The sequence below is a fragment of the Psittacula echo genome, assembly GCF_963264785.1.
Source record: "Psittacula echo genome assembly, chromosome: 9".
In the NCBI taxonomy this organism is placed as follows: domain Eukaryota; kingdom Metazoa; phylum Chordata; class Aves; order Psittaciformes; family Psittacidae; genus Psittacula; species Psittacula echo.
The window spans coordinates 1,410,269-1,436,715 of record NC_137745.1 but is presented as its reverse complement, the minus strand read 5'-3'; the positions used below and the strand labels follow the sequence as shown (position 1 = coordinate 1,436,715).

The 26,447-nt window shown below is 42.4% G+C and overlaps 1 protein-coding gene across 2 annotated transcripts in view; it reads right to left on the bottom strand.

Moving 5' to 3' along the window:
- PTPRG (protein tyrosine phosphatase receptor type G) overlaps positions 1-26,447 on the bottom strand; it is a gene marked incomplete at its 3' end in the record, with an annotated part of 403,062 nt that overhangs the window by 175,091 nt on the left and 201,524 nt on the right. For both annotated transcript variants that reach the window (XM_080625483.1, XM_080625484.1), the window contains exons 3-4: positions 11,721-11,900; positions 6,052-6,200 (exon numbers count right to left, since the gene is read on the bottom strand). In XM_080625483.1, the coding sequence (XP_080481609.1) occupies positions 6,052-6,200; positions 11,721-11,900 (329 nt within the window). The remainder of the gene's footprint in view (positions 1-6,051; positions 6,201-11,720; positions 11,901-26,447) is intronic.

The following is a 26,447-nucleotide window of genomic DNA, read 5'->3' as shown; positions in this document are numbered from 1 at the left end:
AACCCCTCCATTGAACACATTTTAATTTCAGACCATCCTCTCATGTTTCTTCTTAACTATCACGGGACATTCACAGAAAAGATCAGCCAGATGGAGACTAAATATTTCGCTACTACGAGATGAAGCATTCTGCAGTGAAATAGAACCTTGATTACAATGAAGTCATTAATTAAAGTCTCAATTGATTCTCCTGTCAGTACATGGGAGGCACTAAAGACAACTTGTGAGGAGATACTGCATCAGCTACATTAAGGAAAATAAAGCAGTAAACCAGACAGCAATAAGATGATGTTTAACTTCCCTTGCTCGCGGTCTTTACAGTGCAGCATGATGGAAACCCACCCATGGGCCCAGTCTATCCATCCATTTTTGTTTTAAAGTTATGACACACTGATTTCCTGACGATGAGAAACCTGAAAAAGCTCTAAAAGCGGGAAGAGCAAAGACAAGTAAAGTCTGGAGACTCCTAGAGTAAAATCCTGCGTTACTGGAGATAAGACAGCAGCAGTTTTGGCTTTTTAGCATCTTGTATTTTTAGAGTATTTTATGGCTATCTGGACCCCAAGACTATGCGGAAAAGGGGGACAGAAAACTGTAAGAAAACCAACCACAAAAACAACCATGGGAAGTGTCAGTTTGAAAAAAAGAAGAAAAGAAATTACTAAATGTGAAACTCCCCAAGCCATCTCTGCCTGAATGATGAAGCCAGGGGTGTTCTAAGAGATGTAAATGGAATAAGCAGTGCATGCTAAATTCCCTGGTCTCTCTACAGCACAGGCACCATGAGTATGGAGCCAAATCCTCACTCAGAGTCTCACCAGCACATCTCCCATCAAAGTCACTGTCAGGTCTAAGTACCCTTCTGTAAGTGTAGATTTAGTCCTTCGAGAGAAATAATATAGGAAAATTACTTCAAGTCTCTCACTGTGATATATTCCCAATAGTCCCCTTTAGGTCCCTCCATCGTCTATTGGCTTCTACTTTGCTACATCCTGGCAGATGGACGCAAGGAAATTTGAATAGCAACTAGTAAACGAAATATAAGGAAATAAAACCAAGGCTGGCTCCCTGTTTCACAATTAGTCTTTACTTGTGCTTGAAGCCAATGTGAGAGATCTTTGCAAAATTACAATTACCAGGTATGCTGGATGCCAGAAATAATAAACCCAGCTGCAACACGGCAACATAGGGTGTTAGTTCTCCAGTATATGCAGAAAACACACTGTGATACATGCATCTTTTAATGTCAAAAAGCACGCACAAATCTAAACAGACTTACAAATGCACCAAGAATAAAACTAAAGAACAGAAGAGATCACAAGTCTAACATTAAAAAGTCAATCTCCCCTGCAATCCACGGGTAGACACAAGGCTGGACATACACCGTAGAGGATTCCAGCTGTGACAGAAAGACTTAACGACCAGGATAAAACAAAAAGCATTAACTACTCTCAGTTTGTTCCCTGCAGTAAAGGTTTTTGTGCACAGAATACCACAGATTTCTTCTACATGAATGACACTGACGGTCTTCCGCCTGTGATAACATAACACATCAGGATTAAAGTGATATAATGAGAGGCAGGATAGCACAGAGTGATCAACTTTAGTCAGGAGACCTGAGCATCCAAATTAGAGCAACCAGCTGCAGGATCTAAACCATGCTGAAGTCAGTATGTATATTCAAAGGGAAAAGGAAGAAAATCAAAGCAGTAGCAAGAACAGACACCATTAGAACCTGGAAAGCCTTCTAAGAAGCAGGCTTAAAGAAAAGCAAGAATTGTTAATGCAAATGGTTGTTTTGTAATAATAATGTAGGAAAATGAATCTATCAGCAAAACATAAAAGCCCGTTAATTGACATGAAAGTGTATTAAAGCTCTTCATTTTCTGTTGGGATGGTTTGTGGGGTTTTTTTTGGTTTTGTTTTGTTTTAAATGGAGAACGACTTGAGATCTCCAAAAACATGCATGTTGGCACTTGTGGGTATGAAATCACACTGCTATTTCAGAAGCCAAGTTGATGTTCCTATTACCAACTTGGCCTAGACAGTGCAAGTTTGTTCATGTAAGATTAAAGGGATGAGGTCTCTATGGCATATTGCAGTATGGCCCTTGGAATAAGATTCTCATTTACTAAATAAATTATTGTATAGTACTGTATAATGGTGTTCACATTATAACTGACAATTAGCACCATTAAAGAGAAAGCTCATAAACAGCCAAAGCTCACATCAAATTAACAGAGTCATGATTAAAATCACTCTTCTGATTTCTGCTCTTCACAGAAATAATCAGCATTTTGCATAAAAATGAGTACGAAGCAGCTCAAAAAAGATGAATGCACAGTTATGCTGGTATGGCGGTACCCAACTCCGCCGGCACAGCACAGCAATGCCACGTCAGCTCTCCTCTTGCCTATGAAACATTAAGCAGTGGGTTTCCCTCCCAGCAGGCACGGCATGCCGCAAGCTCTGCACAGGCAGGGCTGGTAACCAGTGCGGTGACACAGGAGATTAAAGCACTGCAATTACTCATCTTGGCTCTAATGAGGGGAACCTGAGTTCGCTCCTGGCCTGGGGGAAGCTCATCATCTTGATTTTAATTTTGTCACTTCGCCATTTAAATGGCTTCCAGCGTTTGCATGTTCATTTATACCACTGCGACTTCAGAAAGAACAACCACCTGAGTAATTATAGCGGGAAAAACAGTAACAAAATACAAAGGAGTCAGCAAGTCATTAAAATTGAGAGAATGCTATGTTAAAAACTTTCCTTAGCTTGAAGGAAAAAGGAGAGGCTTTCTCTAAGCTGGCACAGAGCCCACGTCCTCATTAGGATTCGTGTTCCACTCACAGCAATAAGCTAATGGTATCGCTTTTATCTTCAGCGTCACAGCACCAGTTCCTGGCCTCACCCAGATGATAGTGCTAACATGGCAAAAAGGAGGCAAAAAGAAACTTCAGGCTAATGCTGACCAGGCCAGGTATCAAAGTGGAACCTGGATGTGGATGGGAGTTGGAAACATTCATGTCTATTCATGAATGCTACTTCAGAGACAGCCAAGCTCGTAAATGGCTTCATGAGGCTCAAGTATCATCAAGGAAACTCTAATCAATAAATAAGCAATCAGGACGACACAATGAAGGAATACCGTTACCTACGCCATGGTCTGAAAAGGAATCACAATATGCGACACATGCATAAAAGCAGTGTCAGATAATACACCTTTGATCCAGCATGCCTTTGAAAGCAGGAAACAAAAGGATGTTCTCATATATCTTACCAACTAATTCAACATATAAATCACAAAAAAATATGATCCAGACGGGCTTCAATGAAGGAAACCAATTAACATAGACAGTCTTACCATCTGACACATTAGTTGTAATAATAAAAAGCAAGCAACATGGTCAAACAATAACGCTTTGTATTATATCTGACATTTCTAATTAGTTTCTGCATCCTCTTCAAGAAAAAAAGACTACCAGCAAGCACTTTGTTTCCCAGAGGAAAAACAACTTCTAAACTTCATGTACACAGAGCAGAGACTATGGATGAAGCTGGATCTGCGTTCCTTTGGGATGTGCTTGGAACTAATGGGTTTTGCATAGTCCACATCTGGTTGCACAATTAGACTCAGAAAATGTTTCCTTTCAGTTGCACCGCCACTGTAACTGCTGCAGACCTGGAATGCCAATAGCTGAGTGCTCCGCAAAAGCTTTACCTACATCCGTGGGCTCGGAATAATCAGCATGATTTGGGCTTTGCTCTCTGTAGGACAGGATTTTGGTTCTTCCTTTCTACAGCCTTCCTAGAAATTCCACTGCTCAAAGGAAGTACGGTGCTTCTGGCACAGGCCTCCCAGCATCAGGCAATTAGGGCTGCATCAGGCAGATGGAAGCTGAACCACGATTAGTATTACAATTTAAAAGCTCCACCATGCATACATGTACAGTTATGGTTTGAGAGGGCGAATCCCAACTATGAGGACTTTTTTAGCACGTGTTGGCAAGGGGGACTCAGTTTTATCACCTTGGATCAACTGGATCCTTCAAAATCTACCCACGAAAATCCTTTTCAGCATGTGACTGAACGTTGGAATTCTTGGGCAGGAGGCAGGTTGCATCACAACTTGGAAAGGCTCAGGTTGGAAACTCTTCTTCCTTTACAAAATAGTAAAGGAAAGGCTGTGGGAATTCTGCTAATGCCATCCTACCCAGGAAGGCCAGAGAACAAAAGTCCCTCATTGCAATGAATAAAAATCACTTGCAAAATTACATTTCATTATTAGGATTAACACTAAACCTATCCAATATAGCAATTTATTTTGCACAGCATTCAGAAAGTCTGACCTAAATTCTGAAAGCCAGTCTCCCCCACCTCCAAATTTAAAGCAGGAAAAATCAGTGTTCCAACCAATTGAAAAGGAAACGAAGAATATGTAAAACAAAGGAAACTTATTTCTTAGGAATTTGCTTTTTCTTTCCCCAACTAAACCAGCTTCCATTCATCAAGCCAGCATCAAAAAGCCTTGGCATTATACGAAAGTATTTCCATGTCACAAACTCTATTTCTGACAGACACAAAGGTCCAGGCTCTTTTGCCACTTCCACTCCCTGAAATTTCAAAAGAGGAGCTGACTGGCTCTGTTACTTCCCAAGTGCTTCTTCTGCCACCCAGAAATATGTTTCCAAAGTATTGCCAACAGAGACAGACAGGGCAGCATGACAATGTTTGGGTCTTTACTCCATGTGTTCAGGGGTGGCCCCTTGTGAGAAATCACAGCTACATCAAGCTGTTGGAAAAGCTCATTAAGATTAAACAATCTCTGTCTCACAGAACATCCAAGGTACAGGTTCAGAATTGAGAGACCAAAAAATGGCTTCTAATTCTCATGTGATGGGGCAGTTGGGGAAGGGAGGGGATAACCAAAGGATGTGGTCGTGCTTCAGGGTTTTTTAACAACATCTCTTTGTGCTTTGGAAGCCCCTTCCCACCTCCTGAAAAATAAGAGTTGTCTAAAGCTGCATTTTGACCAATTATGGGAAGCTGGGGACTGAATCAAGTTCTTGCAAGACCCAGCTCACAAAACAACCATTTCTGCCCCCCAAGTGCAGCTCCCCTCAACCTGCTCACATCCACATGTCACGCTCTGAAAGTGCTTATCTGCCTCCCAACAGGCAAAGGTAATCCAAGATAACATCTGTTTTATCTCGCCATGCAAAACCTTGAATACAGAGTGAAAAGTATTAACAAACTCTATTGACACAGAAAACATTGCGCTGAGGAGAGAGGGACCTAGGACTACCTGTCCCAAGCCAAGACCCCACTGCGTAGGGCTTCACAGCACCCACAGTGCCGGGACCCTAACTGCTACCTCAAGGCACGTCCTTGCTGCAGGCAGTCACGCAGCATCATGCTCTGAGCACAGCCACGTTCACAGGGTGCTGTGCCGAAGTCAACACCTTGCTCCTAGTGTGGCACAGCTCTATGCTGTGGTAGCTGGGCACTGTTAGACCAGGTCCAGCTGGCTCCTGCAGAAGCAGAGTAAACACACTGCTGTTTGCACAGATCTATGTAGATATCCCACTAAAACAAGGCAAGGGAGCGCAGTGGAATGCAGGTAGAGAGAGGGTCCTACGTGTGCAAGGAATAGCAATGAAAGACAGCACCGAGGCTCCCAAAACGCTGCTATTTGTTTGTAAGCATCATGGGAAAGAAAAGATTTGGAGGACAATGAGGTCACTTTGCGGATATTCACATGGAGATCCTCCCACACATGAAAAGCTTATGGGAGAAATGAGAAAAGTGGCTGTTCACAACTTAACCCATGGGACATGAGAGCTGGCAACGGTAGCGAAGCTGAGCTCAGAGCTGACATTGCAAAAGCACATAACAGATGATAGATAGAGTGCTGCGAGGGCCGGAAGGGCCTTGAAAGTGATATGTTCACTGAAGGAAACATTGCTCTATTTCACAGTCATCTCAAGCTACAGCAATACATTCTGATTTTATTCTTTTTTAGAGAACATAAGCACATGTTTTTCCACTCACCTCAACAGGGAACCTCTTGCCATTGATGCTGTGCTCGGAGCCAGCTGATCCGTTGCTTTGACCCCAGTGAAATTCCACTTTCTCTGCCTTGAATCTGCCCGGCAACCCGGCACCACTGACAAAATAATCGTCCTTCAGCAGGATAGCAACTGCACACACGGAACAACGAGAAAGACGGTCTTAGCACAGCTTTTCAGAAGCATTTACAGTTTCTGCTCATTATATTCAAACACTTCTTCTAATGCAAGTAAAATGTCAGGTCACCGTTTTCCTTTTTACAGGGATTGGTTTAAAAAAGCCTGCAAGTAATGCTGGCTGATTATGAAAGTGATTATGAAGCTATGCAGACTACAGAACATCCCAAAGTCCAAATTTCTCAAGGACTTTTTGCCCTCCTTGTTGGACTTTTGATTAAAATTTAAATGTCAAGCTCCATCAAAATCTGTTTAACGCATTTCCAGAGAGTAACGGCTGACCACGGTCCTTGGCCTTACAAACCTCTGAAGGTCTGTAGGTCACGAGTTAGGAAAAAAAAAGCATCTTCTCTTTGTTGGATTTCCTCTATTCTGTTGAAGGGGGAGGAATCCTGTGCCCTGTCCCACCTCTATAGCTGCCCATGGTGGGTACTTCCCTTAGGCTCCCTGCTCCTCCTTTCTCTAAAATGGGGAGAGTGATGATAATGTTTCTGAGACCCACTTGTGAGGCATCCTCCGTAAGAACTGGGGTTTATTACAGTAACTCTGACATTATTATGTGATTCAATAAGGGTCAAAAGGATCTTCTTTGTATTTTCTTTTCATGTCAAAAGCCTTTGTATTTTATGTGACAATGAAAGCCCTAGGTCCAAAGAGAGGGCAAAATCGTGTGGTGAAAGCTGGCACATGTTACAGAGGAGGTCTGTGGTCCAACCAAGAACTGAAGCCAGCTTACACAAAATTCCTGTCTGCTGCTCTCACTACAGGATCATCTGCCTTTCTAGCATCCCCCATTTGTAACACACACGATTCCTCAAAATTCCTCCCTACAAAACCCTTTATTCTCATCCCTTACAAAACTGTTGCTTAAAAACAGAACTAAAATTAGAATTTTGTTCTTGTAAAAGCCATTACAGAGCCACCGCTCACTGTGCCCAGAATCCTGCAATTGAAGTTTTTGGGTTGGTTTTGCTGAGTTCTTTTTAATGGGAATAGCATAATCCACAAGGATTTCTCTGTGTTCTCAAGCCAACTGTGCCATCAGAACGGGAACATTAATACAAATCCAATTTTATTATGTAAGAGGGAGGATTTTATTCACTGTGGAAAAAACCCCGAAGTATCTCGTTGTGAAATGAAAGTTATTCCTCTGTGGGTGAACCAGTGGCAGCTTTGCTGTGCGCCAGGCTTTCTGCTGCCTCCTGTGGGTACAGCCAGTTGGCTACGGCAGCCTCATCTCAGGTGCAATTGCACCATGTAGACACATCTGAACTCTAAATTGTTTATGTTAAAGCCATCTAAATGTTAAATTGCAGATGTTCGGATGTCTCTAAATTGTGTCAGCAACAGCACTGGGCTATTTTTAAATCCACAATTTCTGGTTTTGCATTGAATTGTTTGGGTAGGAAGACGGACGGTGCAGGACTGGCTACAGGATACTGCCTGTGTCAGCCAGGGTACTACTGGTAGTTACTGTCTTACACTAAATCTCTGAAAGCACCACTGCTCTCTTCTTCCCTTAAAGAATTCTCAATGAGCTCAGCAGTATTTTAAATGCTGAAAATCTCACTCAATTGGTTATAAATTCCATAGATAAAATTGTAGGAGATGACGAATTCAGGAAAGCAGATTCGTGTGCATCTGGTAAAAACCTCTGTGGGGATTCGGTTGCATCTAATAAATATTTGATAGTTCCTAAATCATTTATGGCTCTGTCAGGGTTCATTTTACTTGTTTTAGATGAATAATTAAAAGGATAATTAGGAGGATGTACAATCTGAAATGTTCATCTAATTGTTCATTTTACAGTATTTCTTACACTGCTGAGCTGCACAACACATGTTCCCGTCACCTTCCTATCTTAACAGCATCCCCTTACTGTCAGTGATTCAGGGGTTGCCCTCCCGTGTCACCTGTAGTATTCAGGTCTGAATTAAGCAAAGACCACCTTACAGGACTTTGGGAGGCACTGCTTTTATCCAAGACTTCCATGGAGTGCACAGCAAAGCCCACTAATTAAATGCCCCTGTTTAACTGAGATTACAAAACCAAAGGAGGGGGTGCACGGCCACCAGGATCACAACCACATGATGCCATTTGCAGGATCAGGGGTGGAACTGTATGCTCATCACTGTCGTGAGCGCAAAAATGAACCTGGATACAAAGCAGCTCTCTCCCTGCCTTAGCAGAGCAGCTCTGATGGTCAGGACCAGCCAGCGTGATGCACATCACATAGGAAAAGTAGTTAACAAAACCATACCTCTGGCAGAAATTTGAGTGGGTTTCTCTAAGTGGAAGGAGTTTTTAGAAGTTCTCAGTGACCTAAAAAGAGGCAAAGGGGCAATGCCTGTGTACTGCTCGCAAACGTACTGCTCCCACGAGCGCTCTTCCCACAGGGCAGGTTGGGCTTGAAGAAGCCTCATCAGCCTCAGGCCCAGCTGACACCATGTAACACCTAATTATACAGTGGCACAAATGAAAACAGCTAACGCAAGTGCAGCTATGAAGTGTGCCAATACTCTCCAAGTGATCTTCACCACTTGGGAACCAGCTACTATGGTGATGAAATAGTAGAACCCACATTAGGGCCTTTGCCAGTTGCACAAAAACATTTCTAGTCGAGACAGGGGCTTGACAAATCCAATTGCATTTTCTGAATGAAATACTGTTTTCTGTACATTGTCTGCCCTTTACCTGGTATGGGAGTAGGGAGGTGGAAACAAGAAAAAGCACAGCAAATCTACAGAGCAATAACCTCTTTGTCTTTTAACATTTCAGAGCATAAAAATAACTAATTGTTCTATCCTAAAAAAAAATTACTAGGTCCAACAGCAATAGCAATAACCTGAGTAACACATTTCCTGCCACTTAATGAGTATCAAGGTTAAGGGCCTTCGGCTTTCCCCTCAGACCCCTGTCTCTTTTAACCAGTCATTAATTGCTGAGAAATGCCCTCTGCATCCGTCACCACTGCTCAAACAGATATTCAGTTTACTGTCTCTGTCAGTCTGCAATATGAAGGTCTCATGTGGCCATCTGCTCCAAGACTCTGCTGCCAAAATACATCGCAATTTATGGCACAGCCTGCCTCTACGTTCTACCCACAAGCCAAAACATCCTACTTGGGTTGCTGCTCTACCACTTACCACCTTAAAAATCAGTCCCAGGCAAGTTTCTTCAACAGGCCAGGAGACCAAGAAAAGGACTTGATAAAATCAGGGAGGAGTTCAGAGCTCAGCAGAAGTAATGGGGGATGACGGCAAGGCAAAAAGGGTCTTCACGTTACCAGGAAAAGGCCGTAAGTCACCATGAAAAGTGACAGCTACTGCAGCTCTGCGAAGCAATAACATGTCAGCAAAAATCCATACCCCAATGGGTGAGGAAATCAAATATAGCAGCAGTGCTAAAATCACCCAGCAGAGAAGAGGGAGGACACAGCTTTCATTGCCAGCTGTGTGGAGACTGGAAAATCTGCTGGCATGTTTCAGTTCAGCAGAACAAGGTTCTGGCTTGTATCAGAAACAGCGTGGCCAGCAGGACCAGGGCAGTGATGGATCCCCTGTACTGGGCACTGGTGAGGCTGCACCTCGAATCCTGTGTTCAGCTCTGGGCCTCTCACTACAGGAGAGACATTGAGGTGCTGGAGCAGGGCCAGAGAAGGGCAATGGAGCTGGTGCAGGTCCTGGAGCACAGTGTGATGGGGAAGGGCAGAGGGACCTGGGGGGTTCAGTCTGGAGAAGAGAAGGCTCAAGGGGGTACTTATCTGCTCCCTACAACTGCTTGAAATAGTTCAATAGCAATAGGACAAGAGGAAATAGACTCAAATTGAACCAGGGGAGGTTTAGGTTGGATCTTAGGAAATATTTCTTCACCAAAAGTTTTGTCAAGCTCTGGAACAGGCTGCCCAGGGAAGCGGTGGAGTCACCATCCCTGGAGGTTATTAAAAGACACATAGATATGGCACTGAAGGACATGGTTTAGTGGTGGACTTGGCAGTGCTGGGTTAACGGTTGGACTCAATGATCTTAAAGGTCTTTTCCAACCTAAATAAGTCTATGATTCTAACATGGTTTCCTATTATATGTACAGCAATATGTTCCTATTACGCATACAGTACAGCATTAGCATCTTTCTTAGAAGAACACCACCATCACTTTTCTGTGGTATTGCTAATTATATTTATTGCTGGTTACTACAAACACCCCTCTGTGACCAAAAGGGCAGGGTGCATAAAATGAATAGATTAATTAAGCATCAAATTTCCATAGCATTCAACCTTGCCTGAACCCCACACTGATACAAAGGGCAACAAAGTCAGGATTTCAAAGCAAACAGGAGCTATTTCTTAGTGAAGCTGAGAAAAAAAAAACCCTCAGTAATGCATCAAAACACCAAGCCTTGGTGGTGGTTTATGTTAACTGGGTGAAAGAAAGCAGGATCACAGCCTGTCACTCCATTTCATCTGAGGGGCAATAACTACCAACTCCTGCTAAGATCCTGAATTGCTGGAACTGGATCTGAAGTGCTTGCTGGACTCCTTAAGTTGTGGCTCAGACCTAAAGTCCCCTGGAAACAACGGGTGTATCTGAGGTCATGCTGCAATCACAGCTGTGTTGCAGACTCCTGGAGCAGGTACATGCCCTGGGTTTTGCTAGCAGCCCACTGAGTAGGGACACATAAAGCACTATAGGGAGATGCGTGTCGAATGTTAATAAAGACAAAAAATATACTTCCAATAAATAAAATTGAATTAATTAGCGGTTTAATTCTATTCCCTAAAAAAGATTTGACCTTGTCAAATGAAGACGGTTGGCCTTATAATTTCTGCTTTTTACATTTTTAGAATTAAAAAGTAATCAAATGCACGTGGCTTTGCATATAAATCAACCTTGCCCTTTCAGTGAACTGTTTTGGTAAAAATAAGCAGTGCTCTTGACTGTTCTTTTCTCAAAAAGCCGGAACAGACAGGGCAGAAGAGGAGTCAGTTCAGAGAAGAACACACAGCTATAATCATATCAGAAACACATTAGTGAGCCCCCACTACTCTGAGCAGTTATTGCTCTTTCTTCTCAAAAACTTTCCAATTTCTAAGACTTCCCCTTTCCTTCCCCCTGAGCCTTGCATCTCAGCATTCTTTTGGATTAGATTTTATGGCCTCCCAAAGCTGGTAATTCAAGGTTACACCTTGAAACTCTTATACGGCCTTTTATTCTAAGGAACAACTGACTACCAAGAGAATTATTTCATACTAAAAAAACCCCAACCAAAACCCCTTAAAATCAATCTGCAGAACTAGCTTTGCACAGAATGCAGAGGCACAGATAGGTGCTGCTGCTGCTGGAAAATTATATTGAAGGGAAAAAAAAGGCAGCAAAACCCAAACAACAGAAGAATTAAAAAGGAAGAGGGTCGAACATGGCTTGCATTTTTAATTGACTGCAGGCAGGCTATGGAGACAAAGAGACAAGAACATACCCGTTTTTCCCGTGTTTTTCATCCAAGTCTTGTTTGAAGATTCATTGTCAAAACCATCCAGCTGCAGTTCTTGATACTCATCTCCAATGTGGGCCTGATGGTCTACGATGTCTATGGGAGACTGGTGAGACCCTCCGCACTTCTCGCTGGAAGTGACCCAGTGCTCGGGACCAGAGTTACCTGTTAAAACATACCAATGCCAGTTAACATTCCGGGAGCTCAGCAGTTGGGGATAACTCTTAAGGAAGAGGATGAAGCAATTCAGCTCCCCAGGTAACTCCACCGCAGGTACACTTCTTGCCTAAGACTTCTAAGCTTATGAGGAGCTTGCAATCCATTAGCTTTGTGCAGTTATCCAACTTTGCCTCTGGCACTAATGAACAATGGCCTTTCTTTTTTTACTTACTATTCTATAAAACTATCCATGACTCCCACGTTCCCCTCGTGCATACGTTATCGATTAGCATGGTGTTACAGGAACTCTCCTAAAGCTTCAGCCTTAATACATTATGATATAGTTTACCTTTTCTCATGAGATAAATAACCTCACACCTACCAATTAACTCATGTTTGTGCATTACTCCGCTAAGATAATTCGATCTTTATTAATGATCACATTTCTTTTGAAGGTTTTGAAGCCATAAAAGAGAAAAAGAAGGAATTAAGCTAAGTGTATGTTTGTGAATTTGAAGAAAATAAATGAAAAAACAATTACTCTGGATGGAGGAAGTAAAGAGGACAATGGCCTGCCAAAAAAATCCTGCAACTTTCTTTTGTTATTAGCTTGCTTTTTCTACTAGCACAGTCTGTTCTCACCTCATGGAAACTACTCTCTCAAAACAAGTCAAGTTAAATGGTAAATGAGAACCTCCAAGGACTGATGGGCAATGTCTTACATATGGACACATCGAAGTCACCCGTATTACAGGACAGCCAGTCAAAAGCAAACACAGAGCCAGTCAGTCACCTTTCCTCCTCTCACACCCCTTTACTCTCCTTTTTTCATTTAAAAAACCTGCAGGGAGAAGTTTAAAGCCACAGAAGCTTCTGTATTTTGTGAGCCCATCACTAGCCACTGTTCGAGGTCAGTAGGAGTGGAGAATGCGACAGCTGCAAAGAGAAATTACATTGAAATGCTTCTGTCCCCAGCACATCAGGGTCTTCACAGGCTCAGCATAACACTTTAAAGTCTTTTTATAGTAGTTAAAAAACTACTGGATATCCCACTACTGTTATCACAGCTATCCACCCAACTCGCAAGGCACAGGAGAAGGAGTGCATCCTGCTCTGGTTCTGGAGCTTTCACCAGCTCCAGATTACTTCTTGGTCCATTTATGAGTCCTCAACCCCCAAGTTGTGTAACTAAATTTCACAACAGGATTGCACCAGCACCGCTGCTGGGAGAAGGAAAGCAACGGTGTCTTGCGGTGTGGCAGTGGAGCTGCAAGGGATAGCATCACAAACCATCACTCCATCTGCCAGAGGTTGTCCACCTCAGCCCTAACTCACCCTGCTCGTTTGGTGAGGTTCTCCAGCATGAACAGTCAATAAAAACAATATGTAAAAACAAAAGGTTTCAGGCACAGACTTTGTCATCCCCACCATATTCCAGCTCGAGATGCACTACGACACCAGGAACCCTCAGCAGCACACCTTGCAGCGCATCCTCTGGTTGCAGTAGGGTCTCCAGTGAATTTCAGATTTTTCTCATGACCTCCCTTTTCAACTCTTAAATTGTATTAATAGAGACTAAGAGATTATCTTCCTATGAGTGCAAACAGTGGTTTAAGCTCCTGAAACAACAGCCCGGAGCTCTTGTCAGGCACTTTTCACTCATGGTTCTTGAAGTGCTTTACAGCAGGGATCAGCAACGTTATTCTCGTGTAAAGACGGGGAAATTGACGGCCTGAGAAGGGAAGCAATTTGCCCAGGCTCATCTACCAAACCCAAAGTGCAGCCCAGAGCTGAACTCTGTTCTCCCAAGATCCCTGATGTCATACCTATATCATACTTCTGAACTACACAGTCAGCATATCTGTCCAATAGGTAGACAGCAGCAAATCACACACCAATATGCATTGTTTACCCTTTCATCTGAGAAGCGTATGTAAATTCAATTAGTGCCATCCAAACTCAGCGGTTGTAAAGGCCCGCTCCTTTGGCCACTGGGTTTTAATCTGTCTAGTTGCAAAATGCATTCTTCCTGTCTTCCCATGGGCTAAAGCAGGACACTTAATCAATAGCACAATTTTGTGCTATACCCATCGCACACAAATGCTCTATGAGTCAAAACAAGAAGAAAGTGTTTTACTTTCAACTGCAATTAGGGAAAACTGTAACATCCTTTAAAAATCATTTACATCATCTGCCCAGGTTAAAAATCAGTTTCGCTTATCTCACAGTTCAACGTGTACTGTCAGCAAAAGCCACTTCCAGTTAATTTCCCAGTATACCACAACCAAGGAGAACAGAAGTATTAAAAACCCTACACAAGGAAAACCAGACACATTCCACTCAAACACAGATATTGTTCCTGAAGCAGGATGCTCTCAGTAATTGGTTTGCAGTGCATTAATTGGCAATTCAGATTTACTTTTCATATAACCTTGCACTGACTCCATGAAATTTGGGAATTTGCCTTAAAACGTCTCGTGCTGCACATAATCATCAAACCTGCCAGCTCCTGCTTTTTGGCTTTGTTGTAAACGTGGAGTGAGCTTTTCAAAATCACTCTGCTCACGGAGGCTATCGCAGTGGTTTCAGCTGTGCATTCAAAAGGAGCTGTGTACTCAAATTTGTCTTTTTTAAGTATCCTGGTGTCAATGGGGAGATTTCTCTTTTTCCCTTGGACGACAGACTCATTCTAACAGGGATTTCAGGGCTCCTTCCACGCATCCTGTCACAGATTTATGTATATGTGTACTTAAAAAGTATAGCCAGCTCTCAGCCAATTTGCAGTGAAAACTGTCTTGTCAAAATGAATAAAATAAGCATAAGGGTCAAACAAACAAACAAACATGGAATGAAAACCTCAAGTGACCCAGGTACCTGGCCTGGCTCCTGCAAAAATGTAGTTTCTCACAGAGCTTTAAAGGCTTTGTATCATTTAAAAACACTCCACTAATAAAATCTGCCTTTTTAAAAATTAATTTAACTTGCTTGGATTAATTAAACAGCAATACATCTCCTGCTATAAATACAGTTGCTTCACTTCCTTCTCAATCTATAATGTACAAAAAAGCACGTAGCAGTATCTGCTCTCTTCATGTGATAGTATCAGTTTTCATGCATAAAATGTTTCCGTCCTGATGCTGAATTATTAAAGAAAAAATCTAATGCAATGAAACTCTCTCAGCAATTCAAACCCCCAACTTAGTGCTGGTGCTGCGACTCCAAGTCCTGACATCCCAAATTACAGGCGTAAGGCTAAGCTCTGATTTAGAGGTTCAAGACCCGCTCGTTAGAATCAACACAGGATTTTATAAATGGCTAGGTTTTCCATTAATTCCCTTCACAAGTTTTTGATATGCAAATTATTACATGCAATATGACTGACACCATTATGGAAGCAACTCCGAACAGAAATAGAGGGCACGACCCGAACATCTCCATTCCCAGCAGCGCAGGATCGGGGCCATCCAATGGTGAAGGCGGGTTAGGGTTAGGAGAAGAAAATGTTTATCTTTGAGTTTGAGACCAAAGTAAATAAATTACATCCTAAACCCAGAAAAAAAATAAGCTCCACAACCTATAAAATCTAATCAAGAACAGTGCAGAAGGACTAATTTATTCACTGGTAGCCATCAGAAGGTTTAGGCCTAGCTGCCTGCTTTTTGCCACAGACATTCAAGTGCAGTTTTAATTGAAACTGATCTTCCACTACAGATTTCAAATTAATTCTTCTTCCAAGTGTCTCATGCTCCAGACATCCTTGCCTTGCAGAAAACCCTATATCATTAAAGGAGGAAATAGAACACTTTTTCTAAGCTTGCAGGTATTGATTACCTATTCCTTCCATCAAAGCACAATTGCCATTCTGCACTGTATAAATCCCTTCAGCATTAGACACTTTATAAAGTACTGAGAATTATATCATTAATCATTTGCAGTTACACCTGTCTTGCTTTATTGAATTCTTTGTTTTTTAGAACTTTAAATAAATGCTTTTAAGTAAAAACATGACACTAAATAAAGACTCCGTCTCACTTAAACCTAGTAAAAAAAAAAATCCCATCATTCTGTGTGTGACATTTACCCATCTGAAGCAGAGTAATTTACGGCTATTTGTGTTTCATTTTTCCAACAGTAAGCATGGTGCCTTTAATCAAATAAAATTTGGAATGAATTGGAATTGGCCTTTTAAGGGCTGACAAATCATTCTGTTTTCAAAAAACCAAACAAGAGTCCTCACCTGTGTTACCAAATACTATATATTTCCACTGAGACAGTGGAGAACCAGCAAGCAAAGGTAAACACCAGATAGCTCCATCCTGGAGCTGAAGTATCGGATGCAAGAGCAGCACAGCAACTGATAACTTTTGGCATCTTCACATCCCATAGAATGGGTTGGGTTGGAAGGGACCTTAGAGCTCATCCAGCTCCAACCCCTGCCACGGGCAGGGACACCTTCCACTGGAGCAGCTTGTTCCAAGCCCCTGTGTCCAACCTGGCCTTGAACACTGCCAGGGATGGGGCAGCCACAGCTTCTCTGGGCACTCTGTGCGAGCACCTCTACACCCTCACACAGAAGAATGCCTTCCTGCTCAAAGCACAAGGCAAACCAAAAATATCAGTAAGGATTCAAGTGTTTAAAAGCCAAATCTCACTCAAAAGTCAATGCGGCCAGCCTCCGACACAGAACTTCCAGAAGTATCTGGCTATTTCAGATGTGTGACAGTACCACGCCATTCAGCACCAGCAGGCATACAAAGGGAAATTCAGGCTTTTCTTATGGCAAAATCCAACCAGTTACTAAGGATGGATGGAATGAAACAGCATTTCCTCTTCACACAAAAACCTTCCAACCTTTGCTTGCAACAGCCCTGATGAGTAGCTTAAAGGCTTAAAAGAACAACACAGGGAAGAACCTCTGCAAGTTTTACAGGCTCTGGATAATAGGGATGCTTTTCTTTGCACAGACTGGCAGCTATGAACTGCCCAACCATCTCAGCATTTAGCTGAGTGAGACTAAAGATGCAAATCTCTGCCTCTGAGTCTGTGTCATACTCGAACTGCTCCAACACAAGACAAATCTCAAGGAACTCTGAAAAGAAATGTCACCACGAGTACACAAAACTGGTTTCTTTCTTTCCCTACACTGACAAAGAGGAAGAAAGTGGTGCCCTTGCTCAGCTACAAAGCAATGAACTACAATAGCAGGCTAAATTTTCAATCAGGAAAACGGATGTTTAAAACAAATACCAGTGAAATTCACTACGGAACTGAGTGCATTTTAGGATCCTTCAGAAATGCTAGTCTGGGGCTTCTCTCCGTTAGCTGGGACAAGAAAAAAACCTGAAAAACTCTTACTTGATGCCATAAACCAAGACCTCACCATCACTTTTTGCCATTTAAAAGCAAACGCATCAATAAATCCAGGAAGGCACCAGAAAAGGCGCTTGCACCATATGAGCTATGACAGGAGAACATGCACGTAACTGCAGATCCAGACCAGTTATAAAACCAGCCTCTCTTTACCCTCTCCTCTCACCTCCCATTCCCTCCCTAGGAAGAAGAAATAAAGTGAACTCCATAGGATGAAGCCTAATGCCTGCATTTAGATATAAGGCAGAAAAGAATTATTTGAATGACGTATCTCTTGTTGAATTATTCACCACAAAGCTGCAGGGGTAAAGGTATAAAAATCCCTTAAAGGGTTGATAGAAATCAGTGGCATCTTTCAGGATCATCCCATTGCAGAGAAGGCAATGAGGTTGCTGAATCATTGTATCAGGGGGAAAAGTTTTACTCTCTTGCTCTAAAATGATGGCATATGAAAATCAAAGAGATGGAGAAGAAGGGCCTGTAGTTAACAGTCCACAGTGCTGTTTTGAACAAAGATTCCAGGATTTCCTACCCTGGGGGAAAAGGGCTTTTAATTTTATTATTCTCTGTCATCGTTCTGGTTAGCATGAGACACTCATGCTTGCAGAAAATTCCAATTACTGCTTGAAAAATGAGACCAAATAACACAAGCAAGATCCTGAAGAGCTTGCTGAGACCCAAACAGGTCTAAGCATTATCTAGTCTGCAAGCACAGTACAGAAAAGAGTACACAAGACATGTGAGAGCCATAAACAGACAAGAACAGTCTTTCTGGAGAACTGGAAGAAAATGTCCCCAAGACCAATCTCTGATAAGGGATATCTTAACCGGCAGTTGTTGGAACAAACACAAATACAGGAAGAGGGAATGAAAAGGGTTTGGATTTAGATAACCTTTGAGCAATTGCTACCAGCAGCATCAGAAGCCCTGATGACTCCTTTCTGCACCGATGCCACCAGACCTACGGAAGCGCCCAGCCCTGGGGCTGCAAAAGCAAAGCTGATCTTCAAAACTGATCCCGTCACTGATACTGTCTCATTGCCAAAACGTGGCAGATGCAAAGAAAGGCTTTAAATCATGCTCCTAAACATAAACTATCCTATAATGTCTGCAGCTTTTAAATCTGAAGACAGAGTGAGGCGCATGTTCTCCTTAAATTCTCATAGCCACAGATGCTACGTTTGTTGCTGGATTCTTTAATTAAAGCTTGTAAACCTTCAATGATCTTTGGCAAATTTTTAGCATGTATGTTACACATTATATATATGTTTTTATATGTATACGTTAGCATGTTTTCAAAACCTTTGCATTCCTTAGTATATGTGTGAACATCTGTATTGAACAGTCACAAACACTGTGATGTTTTTAATATATATCCTTCCAAACACATACTTTCTGCATCCTAATTTTGTTCCTCAAAAAAAGTATGAAGCTGCCATGAATCTTGCATGAAGCTCCCACTGTACCTATCAACCTGCCAGTGGCACAAATGTATGATAAATAGCCAACATCAGGAAAAGCCAGGACCTTAAGACAAATGTTTCGGGAAGCTCACAGCAAAGTGCAGTAAGTGTAATTACTAAAACAAGCTTTTTCCATAAACATCTCAAGTTTTAGCATTTGTGAGCTGAATAATTTACCACCACATAAAAGTGAAAAAGGGACTAAGTTTAGCTGCACTGGCAAAATAGTTTGGGGTTTTAAAGGGGTGTCTCACACAATAAACTCTTGATAGACACCACTAATGAGCTGTGGAGGTTTCTAACTCTAATATTTCAGTATTATTTATATCGAGCACACAGAGGACAATAATATCAATGAAATTATCATGCAGAACTCACTGAGTGGGAGGATAAACTGTAGTCCAGGAGGTGTCTGATGGTGGCAAGTGGTGGAGACAACATACCTCTACATCCTCTGCTTTTTCTGCATTTTTAATAGCTGTATCTGATATCTCACACCATTCATTTCATAACTGTCTGAGGGCTTTTTAAAACTGCTCACCTCTGAGCTGCATATAATAAATGAAGTGATAACTTATACACTATAAGGAGAAAACAGGAGATTAATTTCTATGAAGACACTGTAAATTACTTTATTCCTATACTAGTTGAGTGAAGCTCCAGGAAGGCAAGGGACAGACATAAAAATAGATTTTTTTCCTAAATATAATTTTTCAAAGTATAAATCTTAATGGAAATGACTGAATTAAGATGTATTATGAATCAATGCAGTAGCTCAACGACAGCACTTTGTGTTACTGAGAGGAAGACATATATTTCAGTAATGGGCGACTCAGACAGGGCACGAGTGCCTTGGGCAGGTCATGTCCAGGACAACTTTCTGCACAGAAGGATCTCTCTTTCACTATCCTTTTTTCCTGTACAAGGCAATAGTTGCATAATGATGGACCTTGACAGTAGAAATACTTATATTAGTGTAGTGCCCAAATACAGACATTCTTCCACATACACAGCAGAAAACAGCTCCTGCCTCAAAAGGTTAGAACTGAACAGTGTAAGACAGAGGTGCAAGCAACCCAACATGAAGCACCTCAAATTTGAGCACATGCCTCCCTCCTGGGCTATACTCCCCTATTCTGCACCATCCTTGCTTCATGCTTTCTTCTCCAAAGCCATCTGGATAACCCACTAGTACACGAGAAAGGTGACCACCCTTCCCAAGGAACAGAAGAGAATGGAAAAGCCAATTCTGCCAAAAAAGAAAAGATAAAAGAAGAAATGAATCTGGTCTTTCATGGAATTAAATGGATGAAGAAGGCGCACAAGCACATGTAACACTGACGTAAACCACGGTTCCATCTGGGCTACTCCAAGGAGAATGAACAGCATGAATAAAGCCCTGAGGAAATAAAACAGAGCAAAAAGAGGAAGAACTAGGCAGGAAACATTCCCACCCAAAAGCTGTTAGATGCCTTGGGGGCTTCAAGAAGACTTTCGTGAAAGAAGAGGAAGGAAGAGGGTCTGAGTTTGGCTTGGTGCTAATTACAACATCCCTTGCCAACACACCCAGAGCAGGCAACAGCAATGGGGCTGAGCAGGCGGCTTGCTGCTCTGTGCCTGTGACCCTACCACCAGGTTGTGGGTGACTGTGCCACAGGGCACAGCCCAAACTGCAGCTATGATTGGAGAGACCTGAAACAGCAGGAAGAGTGAGGCAAGAGGGAAACCTGCAAAAACAGCATGGTGGGCTAAGGAATCCTTTCGGGGGGCTGTTTTGTCCTTAAAACAGAGATCTTGCTTTGTCTGAGGGCTTGACTGAGACCTTGCTGAAGCATCAAAGCTCCTGCGCTGCTGAACCTGCCCACTGGCTCAGAGATGAACACTGAACAACAATGACAGTAATAAGCCGTGACATTTAAGACAGGAAATCTCAAACTCCCATCTTGCTTCTCTGCCCCCTTCCTTACCATCAGGAGCTCCATGCTCTGTTTCTCCCCCTTCCTTTATAAAACAGGGAAGTTCACCTCTCCCATCAGAACATCTGCAAGGATTGCTCACAACTTGAGGAGAGCTGCAGAGATAGAAAGCAGACCAACTGCGCAAGACTCAACCGTCCCACTGCAGACCTCGCTGCCAGGCTGCCTGCGAAAAGGTCTGGGAAAAACACACTTCCAATTATTCCTCAAAGCACCACAGACTTGAATCCTACCGCTTCTCACATGAACCCTTAATAGCCTTGATCTCACCAAAGCAACTGCTAACGTAAATGATGCCTCACTGTAACTTAATTACCTCAAATTTGGGTGGGGATGGGAACAGAAAGTACCTTTTCTTGATTCCCATCTGTTCCTCCTAATGAACCAAAGGAGCCTTCCCCAGAGCTCTGCCTCTGAAAGCCAGCAGGAACAAAAACAAAGAAAAGGAGGAGGAAAGAAAGGAAAAAATGGTATATTTTTATTGAATTTTTGCAGGATGCAGGTTAATAAAACACCCACAGAGAGCACAGAGCAATATAGAACGGGAATAAAGGGAAGGGTTGGTATCAATAAAGCCTATCCAGAGGCTCTGGTGGAGTGAAAGTACTCATGATTTCAAAAGAAACCTGCTACAGAAATTATTTTCACTCATTGCTTTGGCTCAGGTTTATGATTTACAATAAACAGAAGTGTCCAAGGCAGATCCCAACCTGACCAGAAGACAGCCACCATACCAGGACCTTACTGTTTAATTATAACACAGACAATACCGCAGTCCCCGAAATCACTCATTAAACATTGACAAGCACTGGCCCTGCTATGATATTTCCTTTTAAGGCGAAAATCAACTTTTGCTCAACTAAGTTCTTAATGGCATCCCTGTTACAACAGCCTTCTCAATCCAGCTGTCCCTTTCACTAATATGCACCAGTAAAATAGCTCCCGGCAGAGTTCCTGGGGGACTGCCAGCTTTTACTTAAGGACACATTGTGAACCCTGGCCTCAACTTGCATTAACATTCCGTCTATGTCTCTACCATTACTTTAAGAACATCAGGAATAGGAATAAATAGGAAGACAATTAGCAGCCATAGCGTCCAGCCTGAGGTATTCTAGCAGACAGCACTGCTTCTGTAGCTGACACAGAACGCTTAGACCCATGGTTTCTCGTATATGTTCTGTATCAGCCATTTCCAGAATGTTAACGCTGAATGGCTTAAACTATCCAAAACCAGCTTTAGTTTTCTATTTAGGAAAGTTCAGGGTTAAAAACTTGAATGCTCCCACGGTGGATCTTATTCCATTGCTGGAACATCCTCCTGCCTGGATGGATGTTAGTGCTGGAGGGGAGCACTGGCAGCATCCCCCTCCTGCCCCGCTGTCCTCTGTCCCTGCAGTATTCCCCAGCCAGGACAGACAGAGCCTCTTTGCTCCCTCCGGCACTGCTCTGCAGTGGGGAACCTGCACACCAACAGCTGAGCAGGTGCTGTGGGGAAAATCCAGCTGCGGCAAAGAGCTGGCAGCACAGCGACTGAGGTGATGGATGCAGTCGGGGTGAGCACTGCAGGAGATTCACTCCCACAGTATCACTGGTGCACATTCAGACACTGAGTGAAACAGAAAGAGAGAGAGAGAAAGAGAATAGAGAGAAAGCAAGAAAGAAAACAAGCAAACAAATAAATAGATAGATAAATAAATAAATCTGGGATAAATGTTCTTTTCCCCAGCACTGCATGAAGATTTCAGTTAGGGATGGTCATCCCAGACTGCAGCTTGCAGGCTTCAGGGCATGGTTTGTCACTGGGATGTATTTTCCCCAGGACCAAGGTAAGAGCATCACCTGTGTCTTCCCCTCCCTGCCTGCAGCTCACACAGCTGCCTGCTCCCTGCAATGGGAGCATCTTCATGTACTGCCATCAAGGATGCTTGGGAGCAAGGCAGGTGCTTTCACAGCAATCCCCACCCCTCTCACCCTGATGTGAGGAAGGCAGCAGCCAGCTCTGAACACGCTTCCCTGTGCTGTTTAGTCACAGCAGCATTTGGGCAGCCCACGGTCACATATATCATAAAATGGAATCTGAAGTGTATCTGTTAACTATGAAATCTGTAAGATACTGGATTTATATGGTGTCTGCAAAGCACATGAAATCATCATCGTCGTCGTGCCTTTTGAAGACAGCCATAATTATTCAGGCTGTTTTTCTATTTCACTGGTGCTTTTGAAAAACTATTTAATATTAGCAAACCCTCACTAAAACCAATGTTTTGGTAGAGGGACTGATCTCCGTATCAGTACACAGCCATACCTGGTCTTATCTACATTACCAATTCCCCGCTGATTGAGCGGATTCATTAACAACACAATCTCTGGCGACTGAAATGAAGTCTCATTCTTCGTATCACTGGTGCCTTGCTGTTTGCTTTTCCTTCACAGTATGCACACAAGTAATTAACTTACTATGCTCCGCTAGCTCCTGACACATTACTTGGCATAGAAAAATTCACCAGCAGGTAGTTAAGCATGCAAAATATTTTCAGTCAAATGAACTTCATAACAAAGCCCCACTTAGGAGAAACGTGGCTCTTTCCGATACAATGCTAACACGCACCACACTGCCCGAACCAACAGGAGCTTCTTGAGGGATGAGAAGAAAAATACATCATTTTTATCACTCTGGTTCAGTATATAGGAAGTTTCTTTAGGTGGGAAAACTGGCAAGCAGGAAAGATGTTCACTGAAAGGATGATCATGGAGATCAACCTGAGTGGCCCTTGTGAAAGCTTGATATAACAAGGACACAGGATCCATATGGTATAGAGGAAGAAAGAGTGGCAAAAAGCCCAAAGCAAAGAGGAGATTCAATTCAGTGCAGCATTACTGAGATTACTGGTGTCTGGAAGCACAGAAGAACAGTGCATTTCAACTTTTATATCAAATAAAAAAGGTAACTTGCTATTTTTACCAGACAGTGCTTTTAACCCTTGAGTTAGTTCAATGACAGTGAAAACTCTGTAAAAACACACCCGACCTACAAGACTCCATCTTAGGAATATGACTTGAAATGTTCAAGTCATTTCGGTAATGTCAAGAAGTAAATCTGGAATAAAGTTATTCCTGCACTTATCTGTCTGTATGACGAAAGGTTATGGTACAAACTGATGGTGACTTAGTCCAGAAGCAGCGTGGGGACAGTGGGCTGACCCCAGTGCAGACTGGTGAGATGAAATATGAAAGGCGGTCTTTGCCTGAAGTGACAGGACTGGTACTGGCTTTGATAACACCAGGTCAACTCCCTTGTGCATATAATATACCAGAGCCCTTGTGGGCTGCTCCTCTGATCTGCACCCACTCTAAACTATGACTTTAATTACCGTCAGTGTTTTCACGCCGTGCTGCTGTACAAAACATTACTTGCTCTACAGTCTCCTTCTTTTAAACCAAAACTAGCTGGAACTCCAAAATGTACATGAAAATCCTTGAAACAAAAGCAGGAGCTTGGCTAGGATAAAGACCCATTCACAGTATTACTAATCCCAACTTTGACCTTTTGTGTCAAATTCTTGCTTAGAAGTTCTATGACTGCATTGCTTAGAACACTGCAAACTGTCATCTTCAAGTTTCCTTCTACACAAGGAGAAAATCCTTCACAAGTCCTGGAAAGTGAAACTTTCCTCCTGCTCAATTTTGTCCAGAAAACATTTGCTCCTTTCCCCTTCATGTGCCACAAGGCATGTACATTTGCCAAACTCAGACTGTTGTTTTGACTCATTCGGTCACAGAAGACAGTTCCTCATGTTCTGCCACAGCAATTTTTGCTTGTGACAAAAGAAATAGATCTGCAGAGGACAGAATTCACCCTGATTTGTGTGTATCATTTTCCTCTATTCCTGCCTGCTTTCAACTCGGCTCATTTAAATATAGCTCCTGTCATACCCATTATTTTCAGTTCACCTGTTATGCAGAACCACACACTCCACCTCCAACAGAGCTTTGGCTGCATAGTTTATACAAATTCTCTACTCCAGGCCTGAATTCTTTATTCATTTACAATCTAGATGTTCCTTAAGCAGTATTTCCATTTGCTTGACAGGAATATTAACGCATGGAATAGAAACCAGTTTGGGTTATTTCTAATTTTCATCAAAAATTAACTACCTCACTTATTAACCACAAGCATCCTCGATAGTTACTCAGGTCTTTAAATAGCACCCAACATCAAGGAAAACCTTGTTACATCTCCAAAAGGCTGTTGTGAAACTTGCTGTGTTCCAGGGGCGGAAATCTCAGGTTTTGGTTGGTTTTCCACACTTACAGTTTCAGTAAAAGGTAACAGATTTTCATGCCAGAAGAAACAGTTGGATAACACATACTGACATGATAAGCATGAGTCATTACACTTCATAAAGTCACCTCTCTACAGAGCCTTCACAACAGTTTTCACGTCATTCAGAAAGGTAATTCAGCACTGAAGAAATCGAGACTTGAGAAGTCGCTGTGTGTGGGTTTTTTTTGTTTTATTTTGTTTTGAAGGATTGTTTCAGCACTTCATTGCTTTCCAAGTTTCAATCTGCAGCTTACTTCTAATGCTTACTTCTTTGAATGCCTGATCAGGTCTCCAGTGCAGTCTACTGGTAGATCCCAAGAGATCTTTAGGAGACAGCATCTTCCCTTTATGGTGAAACGCACATCTCAAGGGACTTACCCATACATTTGCAGAGCCTTGGGTAGTAAATACAGTTGGGGCTGGACAACTTTCCTCCTTGGGGAGGGAGAAGGAAAGCTGCCCAGAACTACCATTCCCTGAGGAAGGCAGCCAGGATGGAAATTCAGTGAAAACACTGAACAGACCCAAGCAGAGCCTTCCACTACCGTAGTTACAGGATGTTCCTTGGATCAAAAGAGGAGTAAAGGAATCCTGTCCCTTCTAAATTACATATCCTCCAAAAGCCACGATTTCTTCATTGGCTCTTGCCAATGGGCTTGCACCAGCCAAAAGGCAATGGAAGGCAGAAACGGATGAAGGGATCCAGACTAGGTACCACTTACAAATACTCACAGAAGTTCTTTTATTCCTTTAGGTCAATACTAGTTTCACCTACCATTGGCATCTGGATGCCAATTATGCTCACAGTGAGGGTGAAGATCACTTCCTACTACCCTACAACCGTGCTGTCCCACTGCACTTCTTTGTATTTCTGTGTTAACTATTATCTTACATCGAATCCAAGAGCATTTTGAGGACCATTTTGTTCTGTTCAGAGCAAAATACAAACTAGATTTCACTCCATGACTAGAATTTCTTGCCAGCACAAACCTATAAGAATGAGTTTGAGTATTCTGAGCATTACAAGGTAATCACAGAAGCAGTGTTTGGGAACATGGACCAAAATGTGTAATTAAACACAACCTTCCTGATTACGGAGCATGTCTTAGGTAATTTAATGCCCTTATTAAAGCCCTAGTTGGTGGACTTGAGAGTCTACAGTCTTGATCTCGTAAGAATGAATTATGTCCAGCTTTTTAAACTAGAAAGTTTCCACGGTCTGTGGCTTCAGAGGAAAATCTGAAAACACAGAAGAATAAAAGTCCAGGAGCCAGAAGGCAAGCAAGAACCTCAAAATTACTGTGTTCTTTCAATCTCCCCTGATTTGTTTTGGTCAGTCTCATTCCTTTTGAGCAACTGATCCTGGCAGTACTCCAGTGTATCTGAGTTTATTGACAAACATGAAACAGAATCTAATGCC